At 43.5% G+C, this 16514-nt stretch overlaps 1 protein-coding gene across 6 annotated transcripts in view; it reads left to right on the forward strand.

Moving 5' to 3' along the window:
* The window catches only part of LOC132391796 (PDZ and LIM domain protein 5-like), a 249478-nt gene that overhangs the window by 15333 nt on the left and 217631 nt on the right, over positions 1-16514 (forward strand). For all 6 annotated transcript variants that reach the window (XM_059965424.1, XM_059965425.1, XM_059965423.1 and 3 more), the window contains exon 2: positions 5727-5864. In XM_059965424.1, coding sequence (XP_059821407.1) covers positions 5769-5864 — 96 coding nt within the window. In that variant the 5' untranslated portion in view covers positions 5727-5768. The remainder of the gene's footprint in view (positions 1-5726; positions 5865-16514) is intronic.

Consider the following 16514-nt stretch of genomic DNA (forward strand, 5'->3'; position numbering starts at 1 on the left):
GTATTAAGATCGATATTTAACCTCTGCCATTTGAAGACCAGTTATGGTGACTCTTTGGTGAAGTTTAACGTTTTTGGTGAGGCCTTTAGTGTTTGTAGATTTTTTTGTTACAGGAGGTATACTTAGTCATACAGCACAGAAACAGGCTTTTTGGCCCAATTCATCCATGCTGACCAAAGCTAGTCGCATTTGCCAAATTTGGACAAATTGCTCTCCTATGGATGTAACTCTCCAAACATCTTTTCGTGGACTCAGTCGTAAAAAATGGAAACATTCTTCAGCCCAACTCATGCATGCCCAGTGGGCTAGTGCCATCCACCTGCATTTGGCCTCTAGTCCTCACACCTCCCCTATCCATCCATGGGCTTGTCTAGATGGCTTTTAAATGTTGCTAATGTGCCCTCAGCAAGTACTATTTGTGGCAGCTCATTCCAGATATGCACCACTCTGCATGAAGAAGCTGCCACTGATGTCCTTTTTAAACTCTCACTTCTGATCCTAAACCTATGCCCTCTTGTTTTTTTTTAGCACCCCCTCCCTGAGGAAAAAGTCATTCATCCTGTCCATGCCCCTCATAATCTTACACAGCTCTAACTATCACTTCCTCTGGTCTCCTTAAACCAAAAGACTTGATACCATTGCCCAAAGTCATGAAACCTTAACTAGCTGAGGACAATATTTTTTAAATTAGAAAAAAAAATCAAATATACAAACCATTTATCAACACAGACACACTAAAGCAGCTGAAGATACTTAAGTGGGAATAAATTTGAAGACCTGTCACATGATATATTTAGTATAGGTGAACAAAAACTGTGTACAGTTCTGACCAGTTTACTACAGGAAAAGTATAAATCAATAAGCTTAAAAGAATACAGGGAAAATTCACAAGGGTGTTTTTTGGACTCAAGGACTATAGGGAAAGGCTGAACAGGCCATGACCCCGCTCCCCCGAGTGCAGGAGAACAAGGGGGAGATCTTACTGTGGTGTACAAAATCATGATGGTCATAATTAGGATGAGGTCACAGATTCAGTGCGAAAGGTAAAATTACCAAATGGAATCTGAGGGCAATGCCTCCTTACCCAGAGGGTGGCGTGAGTGTTGTCAGTGGAAGTTGTAGATGCAAGTCCAACTGTAACAAAAGCTTAGTTAGGCACATGAATGAGAAGGATAGGCTAGGTGGGACAAGGCGGAAGTTGGCATCAATTGAATTGGCCAAAGGGTCTGTTTCCGTGCTTTAGTACTCTGTGACTTCATAGGGCTCATTTAAATCTTTATTGTAGCAGCACAGATCTTCAATGTCTATCTCCGAGAGAAAAGCTTTGTTTTACATCTCTGCAAACACTGACACTTTCACCCATATAACAAGAGACCGTAGGTGAGAATAAGAGGAGCGGATTGCACCGTTCAAGTGTGCGGCAGCTGGAAGTGACGAACAGTGGTGTGAATAAACTCGGGGATGGGCAAGAGAATGAGAATTAAAATGCAGAGATGGTGAGAGGTTGTTGGAGATTGAAGTGAGTCGTTGCCTCCAAATCTCAATCTCCAGATCAGTATTAGCCCTTTACCTCTGTAGAAACATGAAAATCTCAGCGACAGACACAGCAGTTGTCTATTTGACAGCTGATTCTCAAAGCAGCTCTATGGTTGTGTGTTATGTAACAAGAAGAGAGTTATTTATGCTCTTGAAGTCTCCCAATCAATGTGAGGGAATCACTGGCCACTCAAGAAGGGAAGGAGCTCTTGAGGTAGCACTAACAAAATCAAGTCCATTCACCTGAAGCATTCATAAGTCTGGTGTACATGATGGAAGGAGTGCATCACTTCCCAAACCACCCAAGTAACCTATGTCCCACTTGACAGAGCTTGCGGTCCCCACATATTCCTTGTTGACCCCTGGATCCACAAACCCTATTGAAAGCAAATCATCCTTTATGCCAAGGAACATCTCTCATGGGAAAGAACATCTGCATACAATTGCACCATAAAATCGAACCCTGACAAGATGCATCTCATTATAACCAATGGCCTTGGAGCAATCTGCTAGAGGTTTGAAAGTCCATCCGGTGTTCCTGGCCTTTACCTGACTGATAGGAAAATTTTGCAGGAGTTCTAAATAGACAAAGCATCTTCACCGTGTTTGTCTTTTGGCTTCTTGCACTTGCCATTTTGTTGTGGGTATCAATCTGTGAGGTTGGTGTCGGGAATCACTAATTGGGAGCTTGGATTCTTCTTTCACTTTGTGCAGAATATTAATACTTGTACCAAGCAGTCAGTGGAACTTTCCAAACTAAGCAGTTTAGCAGCAACGTTAGTGATGTTAAAGCTACATTTACAACTTTTTGGCTGTGAAGTAGTGGGCGATGGCAACTATTCCATCCACAGGCTGCCACGACAAATAACTTGTTCATTGTTCTTTGTCTGTTCCCTGCTTAAAGCACACACTTCCTTGTGTCAGGATGATGCTCCAGTCTTGGCTTCTCTTCGAGGGTGGTGGTGCAGGTTTGGCTTGAGTTTGCAGGCAAGGTGACAGGAAAAAGGCAATCACAGCCAAAGCAATTTTCCATTCTCCTGTTTCTGACCTTTACATTCGTGGTCACCAGATTGTATTTAGATATGGTCTGTTTGGCTTGTGCTTCCCCTTACAAAACCCTCAGCCCAAACTCAGCAGACAATGAAACCCATCTGGTTCATTGCCTTTTGGCTAAGATGTTAAATTAAGGCCTTGTCTTCCCAGAGGTAGAAATAAGTTTCTAAGGTACCAATTTATAGAAGAGCAGGAGTTCTGTGTTCTGCCTAATGGTGATCACTTGAATAGTATAACACACAAATTGTCCTGGTGGGATCGTGCTTACGTTTAAAGTACTTGACTGATTGCTCTGGGGCATGTGCCTCTGAGCAGTAGACTGGTGCATTCTGTGGAGCTGCGACCTCAGTGCCAGAAATCCAAGTCCAGTCCTCGCCTTGGGTACTCTCTGCATTGAACTTGTGAGTATCCGTGTGGGTTTTCTTCGGGTGCTGAGGTTTCTTCTCGCTTTCTAAAGATCTGTTGGCTGGTAAGTGAATTGGCTGCTCTAAGTCAGTCCGAGTGTGTGGGTGAGAAGTAGAATCTGGCGAGGAGCTGTCAAGGTGGGGAGAAAAAAATGGGATCTGTGCAGGATTATTGTAAATGGTTGATTTGTGGTTGGTGCATGCTCGGTGGGTTGACAAGTCAATTTCTGTGCTGTATTTCTCAGATTCCTAACAGTATCCTGAGGTTGTACAGATGCTGTTTTTTAAAAAAAATCAGCCCTAGCTCACAACACTGAACTTGAGGCTTTTGGTTTGTGAAGCTTGGAGAGATCATGGAACTTCCCAAGCTACGTTGGGTTGTGATGCCCTGTAATTCTTCAGGCATACAGTGATCATGTTTGCAAAGGTACTGGGGGGGGGGGGGGCACAGGAACAAGCAGCCTCCTGAGTGGGAGGGGTTGGTGTTTGCGAGGCAATGAGCTTCCATTAATGCTCCCAAAGTCAAAAATGCCATTGCTTGTCGAAGAAGGAACGTTTGCAGTCAAAAATTTGCATTTCTCTCTTTGCTTTTGGGACTTACCCACCTCTTTCTTGGTTTATAAATTACTTAAGAAGTTTCCATGGTAATGTGACAGCCAATTTGCACACAGCTAGATGTCACAGAGCAACAGCGAGGTTAATGATCAGATAATTTGTTTCCACGGTATGGGTAAATGCACCCGAGAGAAGTCTTGCTTTTAAAAGTTTGGGATAGCGATTTCTCAAAGCAGCCACTTCACATCTTCGTTTAATGTTACACCTGAAATGTGGAGTATGGCTCACCCAGTTTTTTAATCCCCCCCCCCCCCCCCCGTGATGACTTCAGCAGGGTCTGAAGCACTGCTTTAAATCTTCTCTTTCCTGTCATTAAGAGTGTAGAGATTCAAAAAAGCTTAGTGGTTGTGTTTGCTTAAAAAGGTTTTGAAACCACAATGCATTTAGTGCTCAGTCCTAAATAGCAAGTCAACATCAAGAAGGAAGTCAGAGATGGAAGGGACTCAGAAACTGGTACCTGGAGCAAAAGGTAAAACTGCTGAAATAACTCAACAGATTGAGAGCATCTTCAGTGGGGGGTGAAGATGAAAGGGAGTGCCCATGTTTTTGGGTAGAGACTCTGCATCAGGACAGGTGTAGGCAGGGTCCTGACCAGAAACATCAACAGTTCCTCCCTCTCCAAAAATGCTGCTCATCCAGCTGAGTTCCTTCAGCGGTTTTATGTTTTTTTTTGCAGAAGGGGAAATTAATTTGTGGAATTCTACGGGAATTCCCATTAGCCAGAGAGAAGTGAGAATGCGGAACTCGTTCCCCTTAGGAGTGGTTGAGGTGAAGAGGCGACGGACTTCAAGAAGGGCTTGATAAGTGGCGTGAAAAAGGAAACAATGCTGCAGCTGGGAGTGGGTTTTAGTTTAATTTAGTTTAGTGTTGTAACCAGTGTAAGGTGGGTAGAGTTAGGAGGATGTCATTCTGGTCTTCTGGTCTTTTGCCAAGCTTCCAGTTAGAGTTCATAATCAGAGCACCCAAGCACGGATTCCTGAACCACTGTTCCAGGTCTACCTGCTAATAAAGTAGGGTCCTAGTCTGCTAATAAAATCAAAGCAGTTAAATTGGTCACCTTGCGTCATGGTGTAGCCCTCCATTGCTTTGGTGTAATCTTACAGTGGCTTCGTTATATATAGTGGGTGTTGGCAGCCAAACTTTGTGCAGCTTTATTCTCTGTAGCCTTTCGACACGGGTACAGTACTGCACTCTGCTCTCAAGACCAATAAGCTGTGTGCCTCAAAGGTAAAACTTAGTGGCCTGAAGGGCTGAATTCGGCTGTAATATCTGTTTGATTTTTGCATGACAGAGAAGGATGTGGCTGGGTAATTTTTGCCAGATGATTCAGTCCCCCTGTTTAGCTGCTTGCTACTTCGCTCCATGTGGTACCAATTTGCATCTGTTTTGTCTAATCTGATGTAAGTAACGTAGTTGTAAAAGTGGTATGCACTAACGCTTGGCAATGTATTAGTTGGGCATCCATGCAAACAGCAGGTGAATCCACTCTCATGGCCCTACATTGAAGCCTCCTGCATTTCACTATTTCTGACAGATTACTGTATCCATGCTGAATGAAGTTGGCAATGCTTTTCAAAGTCTGGTTAATCTATTAACATGTCTGTGTAGCCTTGACGGGATGCACTTTCAACACCACAGCTTTATTTTAGTGCAAGGTGTGCAAGGACTAGCTCAAAACATTTGATGGACACAGGATTGCATTGTATTTGAGAGGTGAATGAGTAATTCAAATGTACTGCTCATCTACAATTTTCATGCTGCAGACAGTTTGAAGCAACTCACAGAATGCAGTTGCGTTCTTCGCATATCAAGAAAAATGTGATTAACTGTCCCTAATGGAAAATAGAGATAAATTTCTCCCAGTGGGTGGTGAGAATGTGATCTCAGTATCACTGGAGCAATTGTGACAGTGTAAATGTAGTCAAGGACAAGGCATTAAGTATGTTGGTGTGTTGCTGCTCAGTGCTGAGCTGCACCTGTTGGCCTGTTTCTACACAAGAATTGCATTTGTAATATGAGAAAAAAGCAAAACTTTTTAAGAGGATTTTTGTCATTGCTTTGTGTAGAAGTATAGCAACTGTGCACGTTTGTAGTAATTTTTTAAAATCACATCTGCAGTTTGCTGATTTGGACCCCGGAGTGAGAGGGAGCACGCCAATAATGAGCAACTACACGGTCTCTCTGGTTGGCCCAGCCCCGTGGGGATTCAGACTTCAAGGTGGCAAAGATTTCAACATGCCGCTGACCATCTCCAGGGTAAGCGCAGCTTTCTTTACATCTCCGTTTAATCTTCACTGTTGGCCTGGGTTCCACCTACAGCTCCAGCATGGTGCAGCAGGGAAGCAGGGTGCTATGGCCCCAGTAACACATGGTAATCCATGGAGATCAGACTACTGACTAAGAAACATAGCTTTGAATCCACCATGCAGCCGTGAATCTTAAATCTCATCACTTCACTAAACTGGAGTTAAAATAAAAAAACTTAGAGTTTGCGTAGGTAACCATGAAACGAGCTGATTTCAGTGAAAACCCATCTGGCTCACAAATGTGGTAAAATTTGCTGTTTTTAATCTGTTCTGTCATGCAACTCCTGACCGTTTGTAATGTTTCTGATCTTGAGTGAAATAGCCAACAATGTCACTTGATTCAAGGAGACACAACAGATTTGAGGAGGTACAAATCGTTGGTCGGATTCCAGTTCACCCACTTTCCTCGAATGTTCCACACACCAGTCACGTGGACACCGCGGTAGCGTAGCGGTTAGCTGTTAATGCTCAGGGCGCCGGAGTCCAATCCCAGAGTCATCTGAAAGGAGTGTGTATGTCCTCCCCATGGTATGTATGGCTTCTCCCCCCCCGGGTGCTCAGGTTTCCTCCCACAGTCTCAAAACCTACCAGGTAGGTTAATTGGTCATTGTAAGTTGTTCTGTGATTAGGTGAGGGTTAAATTGGGTTGTCGAGGCGGTGTGTGGCTTGGAGGACCTGACAGGCCTACTCTGTGCTGTATCACCAAGTGACTAAATAAATCACTCTCTTGGCTGTTGACAAACGTTAACCATTTGCTAACGCAACTCTCACTCCTGTGGCTCCCAAGTCTTTCCAAAGTATCTTTATTTTCGATGGTTCCACTTCAGAGCTGATGATCTTTGCAAGCTGCCTGTGATAGGACACTAGTAAACAGATGATCTGTGCCCCACGTCCAAAAATTTTACAGCTAATTAGCCTTCCCACCAAAGGAGAGGGGTAAGAATGAGGAACTCTTCTGTAGGAAGTGATTGAAGTGGATAGTGTAGTTTGAGGGACTGAATGGAGAAAGGACTGGAGGGTTCAGGTGTCGGGGAAGGGAATAGAAGAGGACAAATTTTGGCAGGCAGGTTTGGCCAACTAGGCAGTTTCCTTTGCTTTATATCCTTTAAAAGAAAAACTACCCAAAAGTAAATAGAGTTAAATACAGATTGAAAGGGATCATTTTGTACTTGAGTCTATTATTGGACATGTCTCATTCTTGGGGATACCAGGATAACACTGGAGTCGGCATCCACTGGTTGGTTGCCATGTTGTGTGCACTGCAGCTTTGGTCCAGAAGTGTTTTCACCTCACCCACACCCACCTGTGCTTTATGCTGGTTTGCCTCATCCCACCAGGGGCAGATTGTGTCCTGGTCACTGCTTTGCAGTCCAGCTCAGAAGGAAAAGTGTAACATAGGAATGTTCTATACATAGTTGCGAAATCTTTAATTGATGCCATTGCAACGTTGTGTGAGAACTCCCAGGTGCCTGGCAGTCTTGCCCAACCCCAGTCTGAACTACTATATTCAATCACAATCAAGCAATTATCATGGGAAGCTGTTGTAAAAAAATGCCAGTGACACTGATGTAACAGGATCTTTTTATAACTTCCTTTGAACTCAGTGGTTAACCTTGCTTAACATGTCCCTTTCATTGCAAGGAATCCAAGCAAGTTGTTATTACGTATTTCTTGTCCAAGTCAACAAGTCAAGTCACTTTTATTGTCATTTCGACCATAACTGCTGGTACAGTACATAGTAAAAATGAGAGTGTTTTTCAGGACTATGGTGTTACATGACACAATACAAAAACTAGACTGAACTACATAAAAAAACTACTCTAGACTACAGACCTATCCAGGACTGCATAAAGTGCACAAAACAGTGCAGGCATTACAATAAATAATAAACAGGACAATAGGGCAGTAAGGTGTCAATCCAGGCTCTGGGTATTGAGGAGTCTGATAGCTTGGGGGAAGAAACTGTTACATAGTCTGGTCGTGAGAGCTCGAATGCTTCGGTGCCTTTTCCCAGATGGCAGGAGGGAGAAGAGTTTGTATGAGGGGTGTGTGGGGTCCTTCATAATGCTGTTTGCAGATGCAGCGTGTGGTGTAAATGTCTGTAATGGCGGGAAGAGAGACCGCCATACTGCACATTGATTTCAAAAGTGAAAACAAAGATACTAAGGAAATTTATGAACTTGGTATCTCTGGAGTTTCACAGCCAAAGGAGTTGAGTGTGGCCGATAAATATAGAAAAATATTCAATAACTGTGTGGTACAAGGGGATATAGGGGAATTCCAGCTTCAAACGTATTGTAGTTTGCTCATAAGCAGGGGGATGGGGAACCTGTGGGTGAGGTAAGGTGGGCAGATCTTTGCTCTTCCCAAAAAAATCATCCAGCAGTAAGGCTACGTACCCATCTGCATGTTTGCTTAACTACAGGACTCTCTCAAATTTAGCACCATTAGTACCCTGGCCCTCCCACATCCCAACCTGGGCTCAGGCAGTGCTTTGTCCCATTGATATGGAGTGGAAACAGGCTTTTTAGCCCACTAAATCCATTGATACTAATCTTAGAGCAATCCCATTCTTTTCCCCCTCTGCCACGTTCTCATTAACATCTATCTGATTCAGCACCACAGTGGGGAATTTTGCAGTGGTCTGCTAATCTCCCAACCCACACATCTTTGGGATGTGGGAGAAAACTGGAGTTCCAACAGGTAAGGGAAATGTGCATTCAATAGCACCAGAGGTCAGGATTGAACATGGTTTAGAGCTGAGAGGCATTATATCTACAGCTGGCACAGTACTTCTGTGAATATAGAGTATAGCGCAGGAACAGGCCTTGGTCTTCAATATTGTACTGAGTAATTAAGCTACTGGGCATCTGGGTTCATAATTTTTCTGAATTTTAATTCCAAATTTGTAATTTTCACAAAATCCAATTGGGCATCTATTTGGAATCTAATTGCTGAACATTTGAGCGGAATACCATGTTGCATTTTTCCCTGCTCACGTGGTATTCTACTTCCCCTTCACCAGCTTCTATTTTTAAGATTCTACTTTAAACCTTTACTGGAGCCAGTGCCTGCTGTTCATTCTGTGATGCTGTAGTGATGAATGCCTTATGCAGGCACATTGGAATTATGTGGAAAGTCTTTTGAGCACTGTCTCGCTATCTTTCCCCTGGAGCATTAGCCACTGGTGTCCCCACTGCTCTTGTGAATGACGTATGTTCTCTTCAGAGCTTGCCAAGCCTCGGGCCTTTGCCAGATTGTCTATGTGAGCCTCTCTGAATTCTTTTCCTTCTGAAGCTCCGTATCATTCTACTTGTGCAAGAGGAATTCCTCCTCTAGATTCGTTTAGAAGGTAATTTGGGGTCTTCTAACTGGACTGATAACATCAGGCAAAGGTACCTACTTACTCTCTGATGCAGCAGGCCTGTTTGTCTGAGGCAACCCTTTCTTTTCCTCTCTCCCTCCTCCCAGTCATTTTTCTTACTGTAGTTGACTGACATGCTGACAATAGGCGCAGGTGTTTGAGTAATAGCGAGCAAACTTGCACTTGTGTAGCGTCGCTGGAACATCCCAAAGCACTTCACAGCCGGTGAAGTATTTTAGAAGTGAGGTCAGTGTTGTTAATAACAAAAGCAACTGGTATTTATTACAGCGCCTCCAATTCTGTAAAAATAAAGTGCCCTATTCCCCTAGAAGGCATGTACTTAAGGTGAGGGTGGGGGAGGAGGAACTTCAAAGGTGATGTGCAGGGCAAGTTTACTTAACACGGTGGTGGGATTCTAGAATGTATGCCAAGTTTGGTAGTGGAGTCAAATATAGTAGAGGCATTTTAGATAGGGATGTGAATGTGCAGAGAATAGAGGGGTAGGCAGAAGGATTAGTTAGGCTTTTAATTAGTAGCCTAATTAGACTGCACAACATTGTGGATGTACCAGCCTATTCCTGTGCTGTACTGTTTGTTGCTCGAGTGGAGCAAAGTGTCCCCAGCTCCCTCACACAAGCATTACCACATGAAACTTGTTGTTTGTGCCGTTGGGGTTCTCCCCCCCCCCCCCAGGTGTTCCCCTTTTCTCCCTATGTCCCCACTGTAACTTGTGCTCTGATCTAAGTAATGGGCAAAACCAGGGAACAGCAGGTAAGGAAGCCCAAGTAGGAGAGCTGTACGGCAGTGAGGAGGGGAGGATGTGAATTTTGGGGTTTCTCTGCTGTAGTGCAGCAGAGGTTTGTGAGGTACACCGCACAGAAAAGGGCCCTTCACCCATCTCATCCAAGCCCAATGAGCTAATCCTATTCGCCTGTGTTTGGCCCTTTCCTATCCATGTACCTACACAAATCTCTCAGATGTCATTAATGTACCTGCCTCAACCACTTCCTCTGGCAGCTCATGCCATACACACACCTTCTGTGTGGAAGCAGTTGCTGCTTGCATCCATTGTAAATCTATCTGCTCTCACCTTAAATCTGCTGTATGCTCTCTAGTTTTTAGTCCCCCTTTCCAGGGAAAATGACTAACACTCCAAATGCAGGAGAAACTCAGAAGGCCAGGCAGCATCTGTGGAAATGAATAAACAATTGACATTTTGGGCCGAGACACTTTATCGGGACTGTGTGTTCACTCTATCTGTACCCCTCTTAATTTTACACATCTATAATTTTCTTTTTTATTGGTGGAAATATTGGGCCACATGACAGAAAAAATCTTTTAAAGCAGCAAAGGGAGTTAGAGTTTTGAAGAGAAAAATCCAGAACTTGCAGCTTTAGCATTGGTGGAATAATTTAAGTTTAGGAACACTCCACAAGCTGCCATTGAAAGAGCTGAAACGCTAGAGGACTCTGCTTGGACTACAGAGATGGGGAGTGATGAAGTTGTAGATTTTATGATGATGGTCAAGGGTTTTAAAAGGGAGATGTTTTCTGTGAATATTACCTGCTTGTTGGGATAAATAGTCTGAACAACACACAGTGGTGAATCCTTTGAGAGTTTATTCTATGCAGCTGTTGTAAAAAGAGTAATAACATGAGTCACAGAGGAACTTGGGGCATGTACTTCTGTGATGCCTGTTCAAAGCACCTTTCACTTGGCTGAAGTTCATCACTTTGGAGTTTTCCTTTGCTCACTGACATAGGCTCTCTGTAAATAGGACATGGGCAATTAGTCCATCTTTTCAAACCTTTCTCTGGGTAGGTACCTCTCTACTTTGAAAATCTCCATCAGGTCCAGTATGCACTAAGTAATCTGATCCTCTGACTGGCTGGCCCCTTGGTCATCTTTATTGGCAGTCTCACTAATGCAACATTGTCTTCAATCAACTTGGACGCAAACCTACTGAAATCTCTCCGCTGCCCTACCCACCTCCAGGTACTCCTTGACATCTACTACTCTGACCTAGTGTTTGGTCGTTGTCCTAATCAAGACAGTCTTTTTTAATGTAATGGTACATCTTTGAAGTATTGTGCCCTATTTTCACACTAAAAGGTATTTTATAAATGGAATGGCTGTTGGTGATGACTTGTAGCAGTAAAGCGAATGCCTAGTATCGTAGGGGACAAATCTTCATAGAGCAGTGCCGCATGAAAACAGGCCTTTGACCCAAGTCCATACCGACCACAGTACCAACCCAGCTATTCCCAATTTCGTGTGATTGGCTTGTATGCCTCCAAGCCGTACCCCTCTATACTAACCAATTGCTTCTTAAATGATACTCTTGTATCTGCCTCAACTGCTACTGACAGCACATTTCATACACTCATCACCATCTGTGGAAAAAGGTTGCCCTTCAGGTTCTTTTAAATATACACTCTCACCCTTAGCCTATGTTTTGGACTCTCCTACCCTGGGGAAAAGACTGTTGCCGTCCACCTTATCTGTGCTTCTCATAAACATTTTCATAAGGTCACCCTTATTTTCTTGTGCTCCAAGGAATAAAGGCCTATTCTGGCCAGCATCTCCCTGGAACTCCAGTCCTCTGATCCAGGTAACATCCTCATAAATCTTTTCTTCACCCTTTCTAGTTTAAACACGTCTTTCGTAAAACAGGGTTAATAAATGATAGTGATCTTTAAATCATATCTATAAATATTAAAGGTCTTTAACGCTGAAAATGAGGGAAACCAGTACACCTTTTGACAGTGATTTTTATCCTGCTTTGTTAATCATTACTCTTAGTCTGAAATTCTCCTCTTGGCTGACCAAGGCCATCTTGGCTTATTGTTCAAACCACGTGCCCATTAAAACTGCAGCCAGATAATTATTGACTTTTAAACTGCCCTGAAATTATTTTAATGCACAGCTCCAAAGTTGAAACCAGATATGCTTCAGTTACTGCCTCCATGTTGTTTTGCATTTTCTAAATTTGATTTTTGTAAAATTCAGCATTTATATCAACTTTTACTTGTTGAAGTTTAGCTTTGAGTTTAATATTGTTTGTTCTACTGCCTCACCTATGTTAGCCTTTTGCACTTCTGACTTATTGCTGCTTCAGACTTTTGTCAAACTTTTGAATGGGGCAGTATCGTATCAAGTTGAGACATATTGCCCAGTTTGTGAGGGACTCTCAGAGTATCTTAAAGTGAAATTGCTGTGATGTGTTTGTGACATAATGGAGGTCAGTTAAGGGGGTGATTCGAGGAGCGGGAGAAACATGCTGGGATTTGTTTTTTCTCCATACGTGAATTCTTAAAGCTTTTGTGGCACATTCCAATCATTGACTAATCCTTGAACCAAGCTTAATATCTTCTTGCGCGCCTCTTCAACAAACGTTGTTGTGCATCCCATTCTCGGGATGTTTGGCTATGCAGAGGCCTTTTTCCCCCTCTGAGAGCTGCAAACGTTGTCATAAAGTCGTTGAATTCATAAAATCCAGAAAGTGGCGTAGAAGGAGTGATCCTTTTCGAGTTCATTTAACTTAGTTGGTTCATGAAGTATTTGTACCACAACTGCAGTCAGCTGCTTAATTCCTTGGTGTGTTCCTACGTTATCCAACAAAAATCTTTTGAAATGATATATTGTATAAAGAGATAGCTCCTCTCCACATTCCATCTCTCTATGTGGTCCTGTGCACTGTTTGTGTCCACACAACTTGTTTGGTCCTAATTGAGCATTTGAGCTACATGGCCATTACCTCCTGGAACTTGAACTGTCCAGCTCTGTTCTAAGCTTAACTGCTTAAACTTCAAGTCCCATCATACCCCCAGGTTTTCCTGTTGTTAGCTTCCATCCGATGCAGTATTTATGTTACTGGGACTTTTACATGTATATAGCCCCCACAAAACCCTCTACTTGCCTGACTGTTCCAGTCTAGCTGTCTCCCAACACCGTGAAAATCCCCTCTTCTCTAATAAAGGAGGAACGTTTGATGTCTCTAGGCCTGTGCTTGATGGAGTTCAGAAGAACATAAAAAATAGGAGCAGGAATAGACCATCTGGCCCATCGAGCCTGTCCCGCCATTCAATAAGATCGTGGCTGATCTGTCCGTAAACTCAGCTCCATCTACCTGCCTTTTCCCCATAACCCTTAATTCCCTTACTATGTAAAAACCTATCTAACTGTTTCTTAAATATATTTAGTGAAGAAGCCTCAACTGCTTCCCTGGGCAGAGAATTCCACAGGTTCACCACTCTCTGGGAAAAATAGTTTCTCCTCATCTCTGTCCTAAATCTTCTCCCCTGAATCTAGAGGCAATGGCCCCTAGTTCCAGTCTCACCTACCAATGGAAACAACTTTTCTACTTTGATATTATCTATCCCTTTCAAAAATTTGTATGTTTCTATAAGATCCCCCCCTCATTCTTTTGAACTGCAGAGAGTATAGTCTCAGGTGACTCAATATCTCCTCATAGGTTAACCCCTTCATCCCTGGAATCAACCTGGTGAACCTCCTCTGCACTGCCTCCAAAGCCAGTATATCCTTCCTCAAGTATGGAGACCAGAACTGCACACAGAACTCCAGGTGCGGCCTGACCAGTACCCTGTATTGTTGCAGCATGACCTCCCTGATCTTGAATTCAATCCCTCTAGCAATGAAGACCAACATTCCATTTGCCTTCTTATTAACCTGTTGTACCAGCAAGCCAACTTTTTGTGATTCATGCACAAGTACTCCCAAGTCTCTCTGCACAACAGCATGCTGCAATCTTTTACCATTTAAGTAATAATCTGCTCTTCTATTATTCCTTTCAAAATGGATGATCTCACATTTACCAACATTGTATTCCATCTGCCAGATCTTGGCCCACTCACTTAACCTATCTACATCCCTCTGCAGACTCTCCACATCCTCTGTACAATTTGCTTTACCACTCAGTTTATTTTGCTACTCTACATTCAGTCCCCTCTTCCAAATCATCAATGTAAATGGTAAACAGCTGCAGGCCCAGCACCGACCCCTGCGGCACCCCACTCACCACAGACTGCCAACCAGAGAAACACCCATTTATACCAACTCTCTGCCTTCTATTGGTTAACCAATCCGCTATCCATGCCAATACAGTTCCTCCAACTCCATCCATCCGTATCTTATTTATAAGTCTCTTGTGTGGCACCTTATCGAACGCCTTCTGGAAATCCAAGTATATGACATCCACCTGTTCCCCTCTATCCACTGCACTCATTATGCCCTCAAAGACTGTGGTCTCCAAAAACCGAGCCGCAGATCAGTACCGGGCAGCAAAGCATGTGCTACCGGGCCGTGAGGAACCAATATGATTTGGCGATATGAAATGATGTGAGTCAGCTGCACCTTTCCTCATTCCCTGTCACGCCCACTGTTGGAACTTGAATGCACGTGAGGTCATTACCCACGCGTCATCCATGTGTGTGGGAGGAAAGTCAACTCCTCGAGCTTGCAAATGACGGTGGGCTGAAAAGTACGTTTGACAACATCTCTGCCGGCATTCTGGATCAGTCAAGGCTGAATATTCTGAGGTAGCCACGAAATCACTGAAAACGTTGCTTCTATTTCCAACATCATATCTCTGCGAGGTGGGCTTTTCCGCAATGAATGCGACGAAAACTGAATTGCGGAATAGACTGGACATAAGGAACCCCCCCCCTTCGAGTATCTGCCTCGATTGGACTGTCTCGTTGCAGGGAAACAAGCCGAGGTCTCCCTCTGATCTGGCGATATTGTTGTTTTGCAATGATTTTATATGTTCATACAGGGAAAATGTGCGCTGTGTGTTTAATATTAAATTTGTTAGATAAGCCCTTTTAGAAACAAAATTGAGTGCATTAGCCACTTATAAGTGATTTAGTTGACTTATCACCTATATTCCAGTCATGATTAACACCCTGCACACCCCCCACCCCACCGGTTGGCCGGTCCACGAGAATATTGTGAATATTAAACTGGTCCACGGTGCAGAATAGGTTGGGGACCCCTGCTCAAGGAACTCCAGTAAGTTTCTCAAACAGGATGTAAAAGTTTAACTACAGGATAGGGAAAGGCCTGGATAGATGGGACAGGATGTTCCCTTAGTGCAACCCACGGCTCCGGAGCCGCATGCGACTCTTTCATCTCTGTGCTGCGGCTCCCCGTGGTTTGTTAGTTTTTGAAATGTAATTCGAAATTTGAAGATTATGGTGATCTTGTACAATCTAAATAAAATGTTGTGGAGACCCCATTTCCTGGCACATCCGAACCGGCTCACAATTAGCCACCGTTCCGGCTAAGGGAGATAGCCTACGGGGGTTTGTGAGTACGTGTCTTTTGGAGCTTCCGCGCCCACGGGGACGGGTTGAGGGAGGCTTTAAATCAAGGCTGTTTAGTTCGAATAAAGTTACCTTTGACTGCAGTATCTTTATTTTAGCGCTGCGTGTAGCGCTACACCGCTACAACGTGTTTTTTTATCACTATTAATATACATCACCACTGCCAATGCCTGACACCCGCCAGTGCGCGCTTTCTTTTAATTCTTTGATCCAAGGTAGGCTACCTATGGAGTAACCTTCAACCCAATGTCTTTTTCTCGGAGTTTAAAATATTTTTGTTGCATGCAGAAATGTAATTTCGTTTTCTCTGCAGGAGTTCATCAATTTCATAAATGCAACACATTATAGTTTGTTTATACATAGCATAAAGGCAAAAAAAACCCGTTGTATGCAGTGTTATTTCATTTTAAATGTCAAACGGGTTTTGTGGCTCCCAGTGTTTTCTTTTCTGTGGGAAATGGGTCCATATTGGCTCTTTCAGTGGTAAACGTTGCCGACCCCTGCCTTAGTGGAAGAGCATAGTGGAAAAGGGATGTCCCTTTTAAAATTGAGATGAAGAAATTCCTCAGCAAGAGTGTAGTGAAATTGGAATTTGTAGCCTTGGTAGGCTGCACAGGCTAGGTCATTGGGTGTGTTTAAGATGGAGATTGATAGATTCTTGATGGATAAGTCGTTTTGAGAGTTGCGGGAAGCAGGCAGCCTTCTCCATATGTAAATAAGCCATAATTGAATGGCAGAGCACACTAGATGGGCTGAATTCTGCTCTATATGTTATGTCATAATCTCCTCTGCCTTAAAATTCTACCTATTTATCAACCTTTACCACACTTGCCCATTGTCTCATGTGTAAGCTGGCTTTCTGCAATTCCTCTTGAAGACCAGTGCGTTGCTT

The sequence above is a fragment of the Hypanus sabinus genome, chromosome 3, assembly GCF_030144855.1.
Source record: "Hypanus sabinus isolate sHypSab1 chromosome 3, sHypSab1.hap1, whole genome shotgun sequence".
Classification (NCBI taxonomy): Eukaryota; Metazoa; Chordata; class Chondrichthyes; order Myliobatiformes; family Dasyatidae; genus Hypanus; species Hypanus sabinus.